The following is a 14,754-nucleotide window of genomic DNA, read 5'->3' as shown; positions in this document are numbered from 1 at the left end:
AGGTCCAGGGAATTGAAAGTATATTTAAATCACAATAAACTAAGTTTATGAAATTAAGTTTTTCCAGGAGAGAAGGACTAAGAGAAATTTTTATTAATTCATAGACTTGGCTAATTCAAATCGTAAGGCTCTTTTCACTGCTTATTAAATGAGGCTTAACCTTAACAGTCTATGTCTCAAATACAGATTTAGCTCCTGCCACAAAACTGAGACTATTGCACTGCACTGAAGCTGTTTTAATGCCAAGTGTTTCTATTTAAAATCATCCATGACCTCTTCTTTGTCTCTAAACTTGTATACCTTGACTCAAATGCACAACCCACTATGCAATGTAACTTAACTTCTAACGGAGGCATTTCCTGGTAGGAATCTCCACAGGAAAGCATCCTGTTTTGTAACTAATGAGACCCAAAGATAGGAAGGTTAGTTATAACCCCTTCCCATTTGAAAGCCGTATGTCAAGACTTTAATGACTTGCCCATGAAACTGGGAGTGCATATTGTTTTAATGAGACGTTGTATTTATTCCCCAGTCCCATTCCCTAACTTTAATCTGTGTCTCTTAGCAAGTAAAGTGAATAGAGATGCTTGGCCTCCAAAGAGAACAGGAGAGTGCAGTGAAAGAAATTCTTAGGAAGAGAATCTGAGTGGTAAATAAAGACTTGGGACTATCTTCACAGAAGTCTACAAGCCCCTAATCGATGAGCTTTAGGAAGATGCTAACTGTCTCAGGAGTTGCTGAGTGAGGAAGAAAAGCTGACTCCATCTTTCCCCATCCCCCCTCCATCCCTCTCAGTGCAATCAGAGCCAAGTCCTTTTACATCAAAGCAACTATAAAAATAAACCAAAACGTTGAGCCTGATCAATTCATCTTGTCTTCACCTTAACTTGAAAAAAGAAAAAGAAGAAAAGAAAAAAGGGAAAAGAAAAAAACCTCAAGGAGCAAAACACAACATGGTTTTGTAATAGTTACCAGGGACCTTGCTCTAGGTATGTGTGTAGAATACCATTTGTGGCAGAGGTAAACGAGGAGGAGGCCAGGTGGTTTATATTATAAAAATAACATTCTGACCTACCATGTGCATGAAACATTTCTTTCAGTTGACAGGAACTGGTGAGTTTTCTCTGAAAATTGGACTCCCAGACCACTCCCCTCCCCCATACCTAGCAAAGACCCCCATTCCCAGCACACACAGAGCTCCAAATTGTTCCCAACATACTTGCAGGCAGCCTGACCTAGGGAGAAAGAGACACAATATTAACTTGGGTGACTGAGTTTCAACGGTTGCCCTTTTTCACATCACCATCTGGAAGGGGGGGAAATGCTAATATATCCACAATTAGATAAATTGGAACACATGCAAATGTTCATGCTTAGACCGGGGCAGTCAAGGTCTTAAGGAACTGAAAAGGGGACAATTAACAGCAGGGCCTGGCTTGAGGCACTCTTTGTGCCCATGCCTTGCTGTCAGGATGAAACAGAGGTGTTGGTGACACTGACCAGAGCTGACAGACCGTACACACAAACTCTGCAAGACACTTGCTGAGGCTTGAATTCTGATTCACAAAAGCAAAACATTCCCAGCCACCTGAATGACAGACTTGACAGCCTAAAAGATTTGGGCAAGAATTCTCACCTCTCACAGGGTCAGTTTATTTGGTTTTGCCACCTGCAAAGCCCCAGCTCAGGAGATCCCTTGGGTAAATGTGCTATTGAATGAATGCCACCTAAATAACATTGACCTGCCCTTGACCTCCCCTTCTCCACCTCCCCTCCCCTGTAGGGGGAGTGGGAACAACATCTTCAGCTTTGAGTTCATATGTACATTCAATCTGTCACATTTGCGACTATATTATTGTTCTTATTCAAAAACCTCATTCCTTACCACAGACTATTTTTCAACTCCTTGGCTACCATTGGTAGTGGCTGAGTAAAGTGTACCTAACTTGGTTTTATACATTTTGGATCTACAAACCTTTTTTTCCTTGATATCTTTAAAATAAAAATACAAAAAATCTTTAGAAGTCAGTTAAGGGGCACCTGGGTGGCTCAGTGGGTTAAAGCCTCTGCCTTCAGCTCAGGTCATGATCCCAGGGTCCTAGGATCAAGCCCAAAATCGGGCTCTCAGCTCAGCAGGGAGCCTGCTTCCTCCTCTCTCTCTGCCTGCCTCCCTGCCTACTTGTGATCTCTGTCTGTCAAATAAATAAATAAATAAAATCTTTAAAAAAAAAAAATAGAAAAAGAAGTCAGTTAAGATGGAGAAAAGTTACCTAAATTGATGTCTTTCTACTTGCTTTCCAGTAGGAAACACTGTAGTTGAGATGCATGTGCAATTAAATCTTGGCATCTAGAAACAGCTTTCAACATGTGTATCCTGCCTATTTTCTAATACTAAACCTGGGGAAAATTATTAATCAAATGAAGGCTACCAGGAAAGTAACTGTTCAGAGAATGTCAGCCTTGTTAGAAATGGTTTCTACAAACAAGTAACACAGTTGTCAATAATTTTTAAATATTTAATAAATAATTAACAATAAAACTAGTTTCTTAGTAGGCATTTATATTTTTATACACATACATGACTACCAAAATTTTATTTCACTTAATTTAAGAACCGTACATCTTGGGGCACCTGGGTGGCTCAGTCATTAAGCCTCTGCCTTCAGTTCAGGTCATGGTCTCAGGGTCCTGGGATCCAGCCCTGCATTGGGCTCTCTGCTCAGCAGGGAACCTGCTTCCCCCCACTCTCTGCCTGCTGCTCTGCCTACTTGTGATCTCTCTCTCTCTGTCAAATAAATAAATAAAATCTTAAAAAAAAACAACTGTACATCTTAAAAGTTGATAAGTCACTATTTTATTTCAGGACAATCTACTTGGCCCATGAATTAATCTTGGTTGATTAATTTGCCATTGTACAGTGTCACACTTTGGAAAATTATCATGGTAGAAATAAAAACTGCTCAGCAGAAAAGGAAAATTGAGACCTCACTTACTTAAGTCAGCAGTGCTTATATACTTCCTAAGGGCCTAATTTCAGAACTGTCATAAAGAACTTTTTTTTTTCAACCTGAACACTGCTTTCCTTGATTCTTGGGTAGAGGCAATTTCACTAGTGAGAAATAAAGATTTTGATGTTAGCAAAGGTGGACTTACCATTGTGATATTGTCATTTATAAAAAGAAATATATATTTGGTCTTTATCCTGGTCCCTGGCACAGAGCTCCTAAAACCCTTAGAATTTCCTAAGTGGTAAGAATGAAAAAGGTATCTTTTATTATTCATAACAAAACCCTTTCTACTATACTTAAGTTTATGTTAATGAGGTGGTTTCTGAAAAGTCCCTAATGTTGGTGACTGGTTGCCTAGGTAACAAATCACATGATTAGAAGGTTGAAAGTTTCAGCCCTAGCATCTGACCTTCTTGGAAATGAGAAGGACTAAAGATTGATTTAATCACTGGTGGCCAAAGATTTAATCAATCATGTCTATGTTATGAAACCTCTATAAAAATCCTAAGTGTTGGAACTCAGAGAGATTCTAGGTTGGTGTACATATGGAAGTTCTGGGAGGGTGGTGCACCTGGGAAGGACATGGTGCTCTGGGCCTCTTCCCACACTTGTGCTCTATGCATCTTTTCCTCTGGCTGTTCCTGAGTTCTATCCCTATATCATAAACCAGTAAGCTCTTAAGTGAGCCATCTTCCTGAGTTCTGTGAATTGTTCCAGCCAATGATAGAACCAGAGGAAGGGGTCATGGGAGTTACTCATTTTTACCTGGTTGATCAGAAACCCAGGTGACAACCTGGAATTCCTATTCATGTCTGAACTGGGGGTAGTCTTGTAGGACAGAACCATTAATCTGTGGGATGTGATGCTATCTCCAGGTAACTAGTTTGAGAATTATGTTAAATTATAGAACACCCAGCTGGTGTCATGGAATTCATTTGTGTGACGCAATTAGTTGTGTTGGTGAACAGAGTATAGAAGTGTAGAATGATACAGTGTAATAGAGGAGAGACTTCCCTTTTCATGAAGCCAGTGAAGCTTCTGCTCAGACTTCTTCTAAATCCAATGTCAGTTTTTCAAATTTCTTACTGTTCTTCTTAAACAAGATCCCCCAAATTATGTAAACTTCATGCCCCACAAAACCTGGTTCTGCTGCTGACATTTAGAAATGGGACACGGAGAGATAGAAGTTAGAGCAGTGTTCCTCTGAAAATAGTCATGGGTTCACTTGCCTCAGAATCACCTGGAAGCTTGATAAAATGCAGACAACCTCCCCCCACCCCCACCCGCCCCAGTACAATCCAACTAAAGATACTGATTAAGTAGGCCAGATTGGGGCCTGGGAATCTTCATGTTTAACAATTTCCCCCAGGTGATCTTACTATCAACACTAAAGTTTTTGAACTCTTGGTTCAGATTCCTGGCCTAGGTTTATCATTGATCTTCGTGTACTCTGTGGGCTTCTAGCATCTTGTTGGTGATCTAACATGCAAAATAAAATATAAGGCAAGAATGAGTTGATCTTGGGATAATTTCTTATCCAATAGAGCTGGAAAAGTTTAATTTAAATGATTTTTGCTCTTGAAAAATTAGCAAACACTTCTTAAAATTATTGAGCAATCTTATGTGGCAGAATTCCAAATTCTCTTGGCCCCATACTTAATCAAGGGGTCACTTTCAGGAGAACCCTCCTACACTGTTGGTGGGAATGCAAGCTGGTGCAGCCACTCTGGAAAAAAGTATAGAAGTTCCTCAAAAAATTGAAAACAAAGCTATCCTAGGATGCAGCAATTGCACTGCTGGGTATTTACCACAAAGATAAAAATGTAGTGATCTAAAGGGGCACCTGCCCACCAGTGTTTATGGCAGCAATGTCCACAATAGCCCAACTATAGGAAGAGCCCAGATATCCGTTGACAGATGAATGTATAAAGAAGATGTGGTGCATATATATACAATGAAATATTATGCAGCCATCAAAAATGAAATCTTGCCATTTGCAATGATGTGGTTGGAACTAGAGGTTATTATGCTGAGCAAATAAGTCAGTCACAGAAAGATAATTATATGATCTCACTCATATGTGAAATTTAAGAAACAAAACAGAAAACCAGAGGGGAAGAAAGGAAAAAAATAAAACAAGACAAAACCAGAAAGGGAGACAAACCATAAGAGATTCTTAATCTTAAGAAACAAACTGAGGGTTGCAGGATGGGAGTGGGGGAGAAGGTTGGGGTAACTGGGTAATGGACATTAAGGAGGGCCTGTGATGTAATGAGCACTAGGTGTTATATAAGACTGATGAATCATAGACCTGTACCTCTGAAACCAATAATACATTATATATTAATTGAATTTTTTAAAAAGGGGGGATCATTTTGAGCCAGCATGAGAAACTTCCTGTAGGACATTTGATCTTCTCATCTAATCAAGCTGATGCCTCTCTCCATGTTCCTTCTCCCTATAGTACAGTAGAGGAAAGCATTGAAAAGACAGTAGAAGGGAAGCAGATATTAAAATAATTGTCAGCACATTGCCCTCCTCATTGAGCACATTTGCTTGCCACAGTGTGCTGCTTCCACATTTGGCCTTTTGTTCTGAATGAAGTTGAGTTTGTTATGCAATGGGTAGAGATAAGCTTGAAGTCTTTTGTCAAAATGACCCACAGAATATCAAAGTAGAAGGTTTGGCTAAAAAACTATATTGATTTGTAGAGTGCTGTGAGATTTTAGCCAAATTATATATTCTACTTCAAGGTGAGTGATCATTTCTGTGATAAGCAGAATAGTGTAGTAGTTAAAAATTTGGACTCTCAAGTCAGGCAGACCTGGGGATGAATCTTTTTTTTTTAATCATCTTTTTTTGCAGTGGGGCGGCGGGTGGGGGGTCCTTGCGTGCAGAGAGAGAGAGAGAGAGAATCTTAAGCAGGCTCCACGCTCAGCATGGAGCCCAACTTGGGGCTCAGTCTCACAACCCTGAGATCATGACCTGATCTGAAATCAAGAATCGGAGGCTTAACTGACAGAGCCACCCAGGTGCCTCTTTTTCATCACTTCTTAAGTTGTATGACCTTGGGATATGACTTGTTTCCTCATCTGCAAATTAAGGATAACAACGAAGAGAAATGCCTTTATATTAGTGATCTTTGGCTGGGTAACAAATTGCCTCAAATCTTAACATTCATTGTCTCATATTGTTTCTGGGTATCAGGAATCTGGAAACAGCTTCGTTGGGTAGTTCTGGCACAGGGTCTCCTGGACATTGTAGTCAAGCTGTTGGTTGAAGCTGAAGTCATCTGAAGTCTTGATTGGTTCCAGAGGATCAGCTTCAATCTCATTCAGATGTCTGTTGGCAGAAGGCATTAGTTGCCTACCATGTGTGTCTTTCTGTAGATCTGCTTACAACATGGCAACAGAGTCTTCCCAGAGCAAGCCATCTAAGAGAGAAAGCAAGTGTTACCAAGGCAGATGGTCACAGTGTCTTTTATAACCTAATATTGAAAGTGACATACCATAACTTCTGTCATATTCTATTGGTTACATAGACCAACCACAGTATAGTGTAGGAGGGGATTGCATAAGGGTAGGAATGCCAGGAGCAGAGATCACAGGGAGCTGTCTCAGGGCTGGTTACCCCTGCCTTCAAATAGTTTTCCTCAGCAACGAGGCACTCTTTTATTTTTCTATTTTTTTTTTTTTTTTTTGCTTTAATTTTAGATGAGAGCCAGGAGACTTTGAAATGATCATAGTGGTTCGTAATGTAGCAGCAAATGAAAGGCATCTGAACATCAAGATAAATGTCTGAGTGGGTCTACTAGCCACTTGAAAAGCATGTGGCTCCACATGCCTAAGAAATCCATAGCTGACTTTAGTAAAATCTCAGATATTAAATATTGCAGCTCTGCACTCTAACAAAGTGCAAAGGACAGAAGTTGTCTCTCTATGTTAACAAGTAAGAATGGTGAGCGGATAAGGCATGGTTTACAAATCTGTATTTATGATTGGGGTCTGGCTGAAAAACAGCAAGAATAAACCATACAACCTGGGAAGTCTAATTCTAGCAGGAAGTTGTTTTGAAATAACATCATACTTCATTCACTCCCCAAGTATGTCTTTGATGACCGGTTTGGACACATCAATAAGATGTCCTGTCACTTACCATATTTTATTTTCTTGCAGCATTTCCTACTGATGGTAATTCTAATGGTGCCTGTTCTTACAGTGGAATCCACACTCTGATTTAGATTTGCCGAGCAGATTGCTCTTGGCTAAATTTCTTGCCCAAGTGCAGGCCCTTATGCTTTGAGAGATCTCATTTAAAGATCCCTAAAGAAAAATCCAAGCCTTTACTGGCTTGGATTTGTAGCTCCAAATTTTAGAAGAAAGCGGCTGGTTAACATTATAGACATTTTGAAGTACTTGTCTTTCAGAAATGCGAAGAACAATAGCAAGAAAAACCTTTTGATGGTTCAGAATTTATTTTATTTTATGTACTTATTAATTGGTACACTTTTCCCCCCCATTTTAACCAAAGATTCTGTACATTGAAACAATAAGTAAAGACATGTGTCTGCTTTAAGATCTTGATATTGGTTAAGTCTCCGTAGTCCTTTTTCATGCTTTCTGGGAAAAGGCTCTTCTGTTCTCTCAGCCCAGCAGTACTTTGATCTCAGAAGCAGTGCCATTTGGTTGTAAATGTATGTGGTGCCTTTGATCTACTATTTAGCTGGTCTTTCTTAAAATAGATAGCTTCTTTTATCTAAGTAGTGTTTACTAGGTCTCTCTCTATGAAAGATGGCTTAAATTGCTATTATTTAGATAGAAAGTTATATAAAGTTTCTTAGGATTACCCAGATCTGAATCTAGTTCTCTAAACTCTAAAACCCCAATGGCTCTATTATAGATTTTGTAAAGCAGATTCCTATTAAAATGGGCTACTCCTCCAGATGTCAGGTAATATTTGCAAAGACTTTGCTTGCTTTTTGATAGGAAACTGATTTTCCAAAGAATAATAAACATATCCTACACTTGGGCAAAATGGTAATTTTAGAGTGTCTGAACTTAACCAATTACCCCCTGAAATCAAATATTTATATATTTTTATATTACATACCACATAGGGTCTATTGAGATGGGATTTTTTTTTTTTTTAATAATGAGTATATATATTTAATTCTCTTCTTTATGAGGATTTCTTGAACATTTTGTCAGGTGCCTTAATGACTTGTGTTTGACTTTTCTAGGCCTCAATCAGTTATTCATTCAACAAACTGTCTATTTCAAGTACAGAGACACAAAGATAACTTAGTGACAGACTCTGCCTTTAGATGGCTCACAGCCAAGGGTTGTGGGGCAGAGCACTTGCAGACAATTTCATGGCAGTGTGGTGAATGCCTCTCATGGACGGTGATCCTCCCACCCTGGCCTTGGGAATGGTCATGGAATACTTTCTAGAAGACGTGGCATCTGAGCTTCTTTGCAAGCCTGTAATGAAGAACTCAATGTCCTATAAATTCCCAGCCAAGTCCATAAGTCAAAATCGACCTATCTGTCCAGACCTCCCTAATTTAATAGAAGTGTCCTAAACCATAGGAAAGGTCTAAAGCTTCAATGGCTTTTGCTGCCTGAAACTACCCCAAAGCCTTCTTACTTGTCATTCAACTCTAAGGAGGAAATCCCCAAACCACTTTCACATACATTTTAGAACTCTTGCACCATTCTTTATTTAAAAGGAAGTATTGGAACTCTCTTTGTGTTGTAAACAAAAATAACTGTGTACATTTGTTGGGCTACCAACACGTGGTTTGTTTTCTTCCCCCCTCCCCCATCCTCCTTGGTTTCATGTTCCTATTTCAGAAGTCTTGTCATTACTTCATCTGAATATTAACCATGTGTGAGCACTTCCAAATGCTGACCCTGAGAGCAGGCACTCTGGAGGACTCTCAAGAAATATATAAGTGACCCTTCCCAGGCCTGAAGGTTGGGAGAGGGACAGAAGGAAGCAATCTGTAGTCACTTTTGGGGTCATTACAGTAGCAGTCACAACTGTCCAAAGAGGGAGGTCAAAGCAGAAAAATCAGAGGGACCTGGGGCCTGACCTTAGGGGACTCCTACAGTGTTCATGGAGATGGAGAGGAGAGGCCAGCCTCTAGAGGATACAAGAACATGAGTTTGGAGCATTCTTCGGTCAGTGCAGGAGTGGTCAGTGTGGGACAGATGAGGTAGAGGCGGGCATGTGTGGAAAGCAAACTGAAGGGGTTTGGCTTTTTCCCAGGGGAGTTACTGAGTCCTTGAGGCTGCAAAATGGGAAAATAAAGTATAATCTTTGGTACTTGTCCTGTTCTTTCACATCAGTCACCAAACATTACTGATTCTGAGAATTATGCATTTTAGGTGGTAGAGTCCTAGAGATCAGAGAGACTGGCCTTCCCATTTGTCCAGTGAGGAAGTAAGTCCCAAAGTTCCAGAGGCCTGGGTCTCACAATCACTAAGTAGCAGAGCCAGGGATACCGGTCCACCCTGTTGACCAGGACCTGAGCCTGAGTTTCTCTTCCTAGGGCTTGTTTCCCACCAGGAGTTTTTTAAAGTAGGGTCTAGGACCTTTGATGGTTCCCAGGAACCTATAGGAGAAATGGCATCCCACCCTCCAGTAGGAGTGGGCTCCAGTGCACTTCTCATAGGGCTTCATCCCTTTATATGGACCCCCAGGGTCCACACCAAACAAGAATTTGAATGGGAGCTGTGATTGGTAACAAAAGAGACAGAGAGAATAGAAAAGAATCAGGATACATTGAGCAGGCCCAAATGAGCCACAGGAAAGCCAGGTTAGGAGAATAGAGAGCAATATTACTTTTAGGAGAATTTTTTTTTTTAAGATTTTTATTTATTTGACAGACAGAGATCACAAGTAGGCAGAGAGGCAGGCAGAGAGAGAGGAAAGAAAGGAGGCTCCCTGCTGAACAGAGAGCCCCATGTGGGGCTCGATCCCAGGACCCTGGGATCATGACCCGAGCTGAAGGCAGAGGCTTTAACCCACTGAGCCACCCAGGTGCCCCTACTTTTAGGAGAATTTTTTAATGAGTTGCTAATCATAGTCTGCCTATGGTTCCTAACTTCAGAAAAGCCTAATGGAGCATGTCCCACCCAAACTGTGGCCTGAGAGCAAGGTAGATATGGTAGTCCTCAAGAAAATCAGGGAACTATTAATAGAAGGAAAGTGAGAGGCTAAATGCTGGAAAAACCAAAACAATAGATTTTGACAGCAGTTCCCTTGTCCTCACCTGGACATGTGAGTACATAAAAGACTGGGATAGTCCCATAGAATATATATACCAGGTATTCTCATTGCTTCATGTATATTTAGTAATTGTGTCAATCCTCAGCTCGATGACATAAGCATTACTAATATTCCCATTTACAGAGGAGGAAATTGAGGCACAGAAAGGCTAACTTGCCCACAGTCATTCAGCTAATAAGTACCATAGCTGGGATCTGAATCTAAGCAGTCTGACTCCAGAACCTGTGTTCTTAATTATTGCATTAAAAATATACCATTTTCCTTCTTTCCTTACATTTTTTCCCTCTGAAACAAGAATTCGAGGAAGGTACTGAAAGTGAATGTAATCCCTAATTATACCATGGTAGCTATTTCTAATTTTATTACTATTTATTAATAGTATGAAAAGTCTCTGATGCAGAGTAGACATTCAAAGACTGCAAAATAAGGCAAAAATCATTTGAAGACCAACCAAGACATTTGCATGGACTCTAGGGCAGAAAGAAAATCTGTATGATCTTCAGGGGATTAGCAATGGGTAAGAAAGAATAGGAGCAGAGTAATGTATGAATGAAAATGTCCAGAAATCCACTGAGGCAGTGACAAAAATGGTGAGATGCCAAATCCTGTAATAATTTCCTTTCTCCTTCCGTTCTCAAGTGCTGCTTAAGTAGAGCTGAGGCCAGACGGGACGCAGCGAAAGTGGCCCTAATCAACTCCCTCTTCAATGAGCTGCCCTCTCGAAGGATCACTAAGGAATTCATTGTGGAAAGTGTGCAGGAAGCAGTCGCCTCCACCAGTGTGAGTACCCAGCAGGGTAGAGAGCTGGATGCACTGAGACATCGAGGCCCTTGAATCTGGGGAAATAGTAAAGTGAGCAAATTCAATGAGAACTGAGCAAGTTTAGGAAGACTGGCTGACTTGGTGGTGAGTTTCAGCCTCACGCTGGGCAGAGAGTTTACTTAAAAAAAAAAAAAAAAAAAAAGAATTGTGCAGGCTTCATTTTGACCCATGAAATCATTATCTTCAACAAAATGAACACTTGGATTGAAAATCAAGAAATTGGAGCTGGTTCCCTATGCCACACCTCAGAAATATTTTTTAGCTGCCCTGGATGACCCTTAATCAAATTTTAAGTCAGGGGTGCCTGGGTGGCTCAGTGGGTTAAAGCCTCTGCCTTCAGCTCAGGTTGTGATCCCAGGGTTCTGGGATCAAGCCCCGCATCAGGCTCTCTGCTCAGCAGGGAGTCTGCTTCCCCTCCCTCTCTCTGCCTGCCTCTCTGCCTCCTTGTCATCTCTGTCAAATAAATAAAATCTTTAAAAAAAATTTTTTTTTTAAATCAAAGTAGACAGTTTGAGCCGTCCTGATTTATTTATTTGAATGTTTGCTGTTTGAAAAGTATTGATTTTTTTAGGGTCTGGGAATGCATGCAATTGAATACTGCTTTAATCTAGAGATAAACTAGCTTATTTTTTCCCCAAACTTGACTAATCATAAAAATTATCCTAAGTGCTTATTAAAAGTGCCAATTCCCCAGTCACTGTGGGGATCCTGCAACCTGTATTTTTAAGGAAAGGCTGACTGCTTAGCATGGAAAAGGCATATGTCCAATTTTTTTAGCTCTTAAATTATTATGCTCAATATTAATTCTTTCAGAGAGCTGAAAAAAATTTTTTTCGGAGAAAATTTCTGTTAATGGCCATAATTAATGCAAAATGCTTTAAGAGCAAAAACTCTTGTCTTGGAAATTTAGATAGAATATCTTCTCAGCAATCCAGGAGTAGATGATTTGCCCCATGAATTATTTAGAACTTCTGATACTTGATACCTACCAATTACAAACAATGGAGGAAGCCTTGGTTTCCCACTGTAGCAGGTGTCTTCCTGTGAGTCCACCAAAGGCAGAAACTTGGCATTACTGAGGGAATTAGCCACCTCCTGGCTTTGCCTTTAGCATGGACAAACCCCATCTAAGATGCACATTCTCTGATCACCTTAATCTCATTATAAAGGTTCTGTCATTTTGGAGAAGCTGCTGAAAACGAAGGACACATTGTCACTCTAGCAGTGACCCTTTTGTTCCTTTTTCCCTCATAAAAGCTCTTGTCACTCACAGAAGAGATAAGAGAATGGGCAGGGGACAGAGAGTGGTTGACCTGGCAAGGAGACATCAGGGAGATCTGTTCTGTATCTGCTGTCAGGATGAAAGGAAGCTTTTATTTCCTTGACTTGTAAATTTCAAGGGCCTTTGAGGAAGAGAAGTTAGGAAAATGATGCCTGATTCATACGTGTGGAATTTACTCAGGAGCATGGAGGGGCCCTCAGTGTAAATGTAATTTATCGTTTTTTCATGGAAATTTCTAAGGAAAGAGAATATATAAAGTTTGCAGGCTTCTGGATGGATTTCCTCTGGGATATTTAAAAAGCCAACATAAATATTTCAACAGCAGCACGTTAATGTTATTGCATCCAGAAGCTATAAATTTGCTGCTATCTGATGCTGGTAGTTGTTTGTTCAGCCTCACAAAGGCATTGCCCACCTTCCCAGAAATCCGAGGCCCTGGGATCCGGCAAGATAGGCCCCAATGCCAATCCAGCACTTGCGTTAGCTTTTTTTTTCTGCCACTACCCCTAACCAAACTGAAGGGCAATTTCATTTCTACTCGTCACCCCACCCACTTTGTTTCCTAAAGATTAAGGAGTCCAGATGTGAAAAAAATACATACCAAGATCCGTGTCTCTAGGTCAAACACCAGCGTATTATAAAAAGCTCCCATTAAGAATCATGGCAATAAAATATGAATGGTCCAAACAATCAGAGAATTCTTTCCCAGTCAGTTATACAATCTTGCCTGGTTCCCATCAAATCAGAACAAGGTCAGCATTTCAAGATTTCAGACCGATGAAGGCAGCCTTCCAGAGGGCAACCACTCTAACATTACCACCATCAACAGCAAAAACTTTGTGCAAAGATACAGGAATTTCTCCTTTGGGAAAATTATTCTTTTAGCAAATATATAATCAGTTAACATTCGAATGAATGTTCAGATTGATTACAAAAATCTTCTTTACTCTGAGTCATGGTGAGATTAAGAACTTTATCCCAAATCAACTGGAGACCTAGTTGTAGAATGCACACCTGAAGGCTCAATATAATAGAAGTTTCACTGTAGGGCCACAGCATTAGCTCATGACCACAAAAGAAGAGAAGGGAAAAATCCATAATATTTTCCTTTTCTGGTTTCTTCCCAAGGGCACTTTGGATGATGCAGATGACCCCAGCACCAGCATTGGAGCCTACCACTACATGTTGGAGTCAAACATGGGGAAGACCATGCTGGAGTTTCAGGTACCTGACTTCCTGCTTCGTGTTTATTTCGTTACCCAATCCAGAAACCCGGGAGAATGCCACTCTTATCGTTAACATCTCCCATCCCAAAAATCTAGTCTTTTTGTTGTTATTGTTTGGGTCATTTTAATTTAACCTTCTTTGACTTCAGCATGGTAGCTCTGTCTTAGCCACACCTCAGGAGGCTAAAACAAACAAGCAAGCAAGGCAAAGTCTTTGCTTTCTTGAAGCAGAGTAAAGCACTTACGTCTACGAAACAGCTGGGGAACCCCACCCTCTGACCTGCAACATTTCACCAGCTTTTCAGTGCAAAGTTCCCTTTTAAGTCAGTTGAACAGTTTGAAGTGTTGGTTGTGACCATTTGGTTCTTAATTTTCCGCAGTCATAGACATAGTTGTCTGTACTGTACATTAAACAATGCCCCCCCCTCAGTTCTGGTATTTCCATTAAACAAGATCAGCCACCACCCGTTGTTAACTAGATCAAAACATTCAGCAAACTGTAATCCTGTTTCATCCACTGCTGACAAGCAGTAATAGAGCTGAGGAACAATACCACCTATTATTTGCAAATTAAATAACTGCCTGAATAACATTAACAATAAGAATAATAGTAGCCAACACTGATTGGATGCTTACTTTCTCTGACACTGTGCTCACTGTACTAAGCATTTAACAAATGTAGTTTAACACTCATGACAAACGTGAGTATTTACGATCCCCAAGTCATCGTTGTAGGAAGGAGTGCTGTATGGCTTAGTCAATTGCAGAACAAGGACCCACACAGTCTGATTTCTCAGCTCACACCCCCAATTCTTATCTTCTATGGGCTGGGCAGATGAAAATTCAGTAGTTATTGGGCATGAAATGTGTGCCCTCTACAAATACTAACTTTGAATGTTGAATAGCTGCATTTCTGTAATGCTAGTAGGAATCAATACACGGTGTTATAATGAAGAGATTGTGCCCCCAGTATTTCTATTGCTTTAGGTTAGAGTCCCAGAAACAATCAGAGATACAAGTTTTATGGACCAAAATATTCATCATAGTGTAAATTACAACAGTGTTTCATCTGCGCCCTGAAACCACTAACTTTCAAATACCTTTCAGACTGTTTCTGGACTAC

General features: G+C 40.3%; 1 protein-coding gene across 2 annotated transcripts in view; it reads left to right on the top strand.

Moving 5' to 3' along the window:
• Positions 1-14,754, top strand: part of LOC111148367 (limb and CNS expressed 1) — a 59,232-nt gene that overhangs the window by 31,329 nt on the left and 13,149 nt on the right. For both annotated transcript variants that reach the window (XM_022504867.1, XM_022504868.1), the window contains exons 3-4: positions 10,941-11,081; positions 13,534-13,629. In XM_022504867.1, coding sequence (XP_022360575.1) covers positions 10,941-11,081; positions 13,534-13,629 — 237 coding nt within the window. The remainder of the gene's footprint in view (positions 1-10,940; positions 11,082-13,533; positions 13,630-14,754) is intronic.

The sequence above is a fragment of the Enhydra lutris genome, unplaced genomic scaffold (genome assembly GCF_002288905.1).
Source record: "Enhydra lutris kenyoni isolate GAN:26980312 unplaced genomic scaffold, ASM228890v2 scaffoldscaffold19, whole genome shotgun sequence".
NCBI lineage: Eukaryota > Metazoa > Chordata > Mammalia > Carnivora > Mustelidae > Enhydra > Enhydra lutris.
The sequence above is the reverse complement of the archived record's forward strand: the minus strand, read 5'-3'. Positions and strand labels throughout refer to the sequence as shown.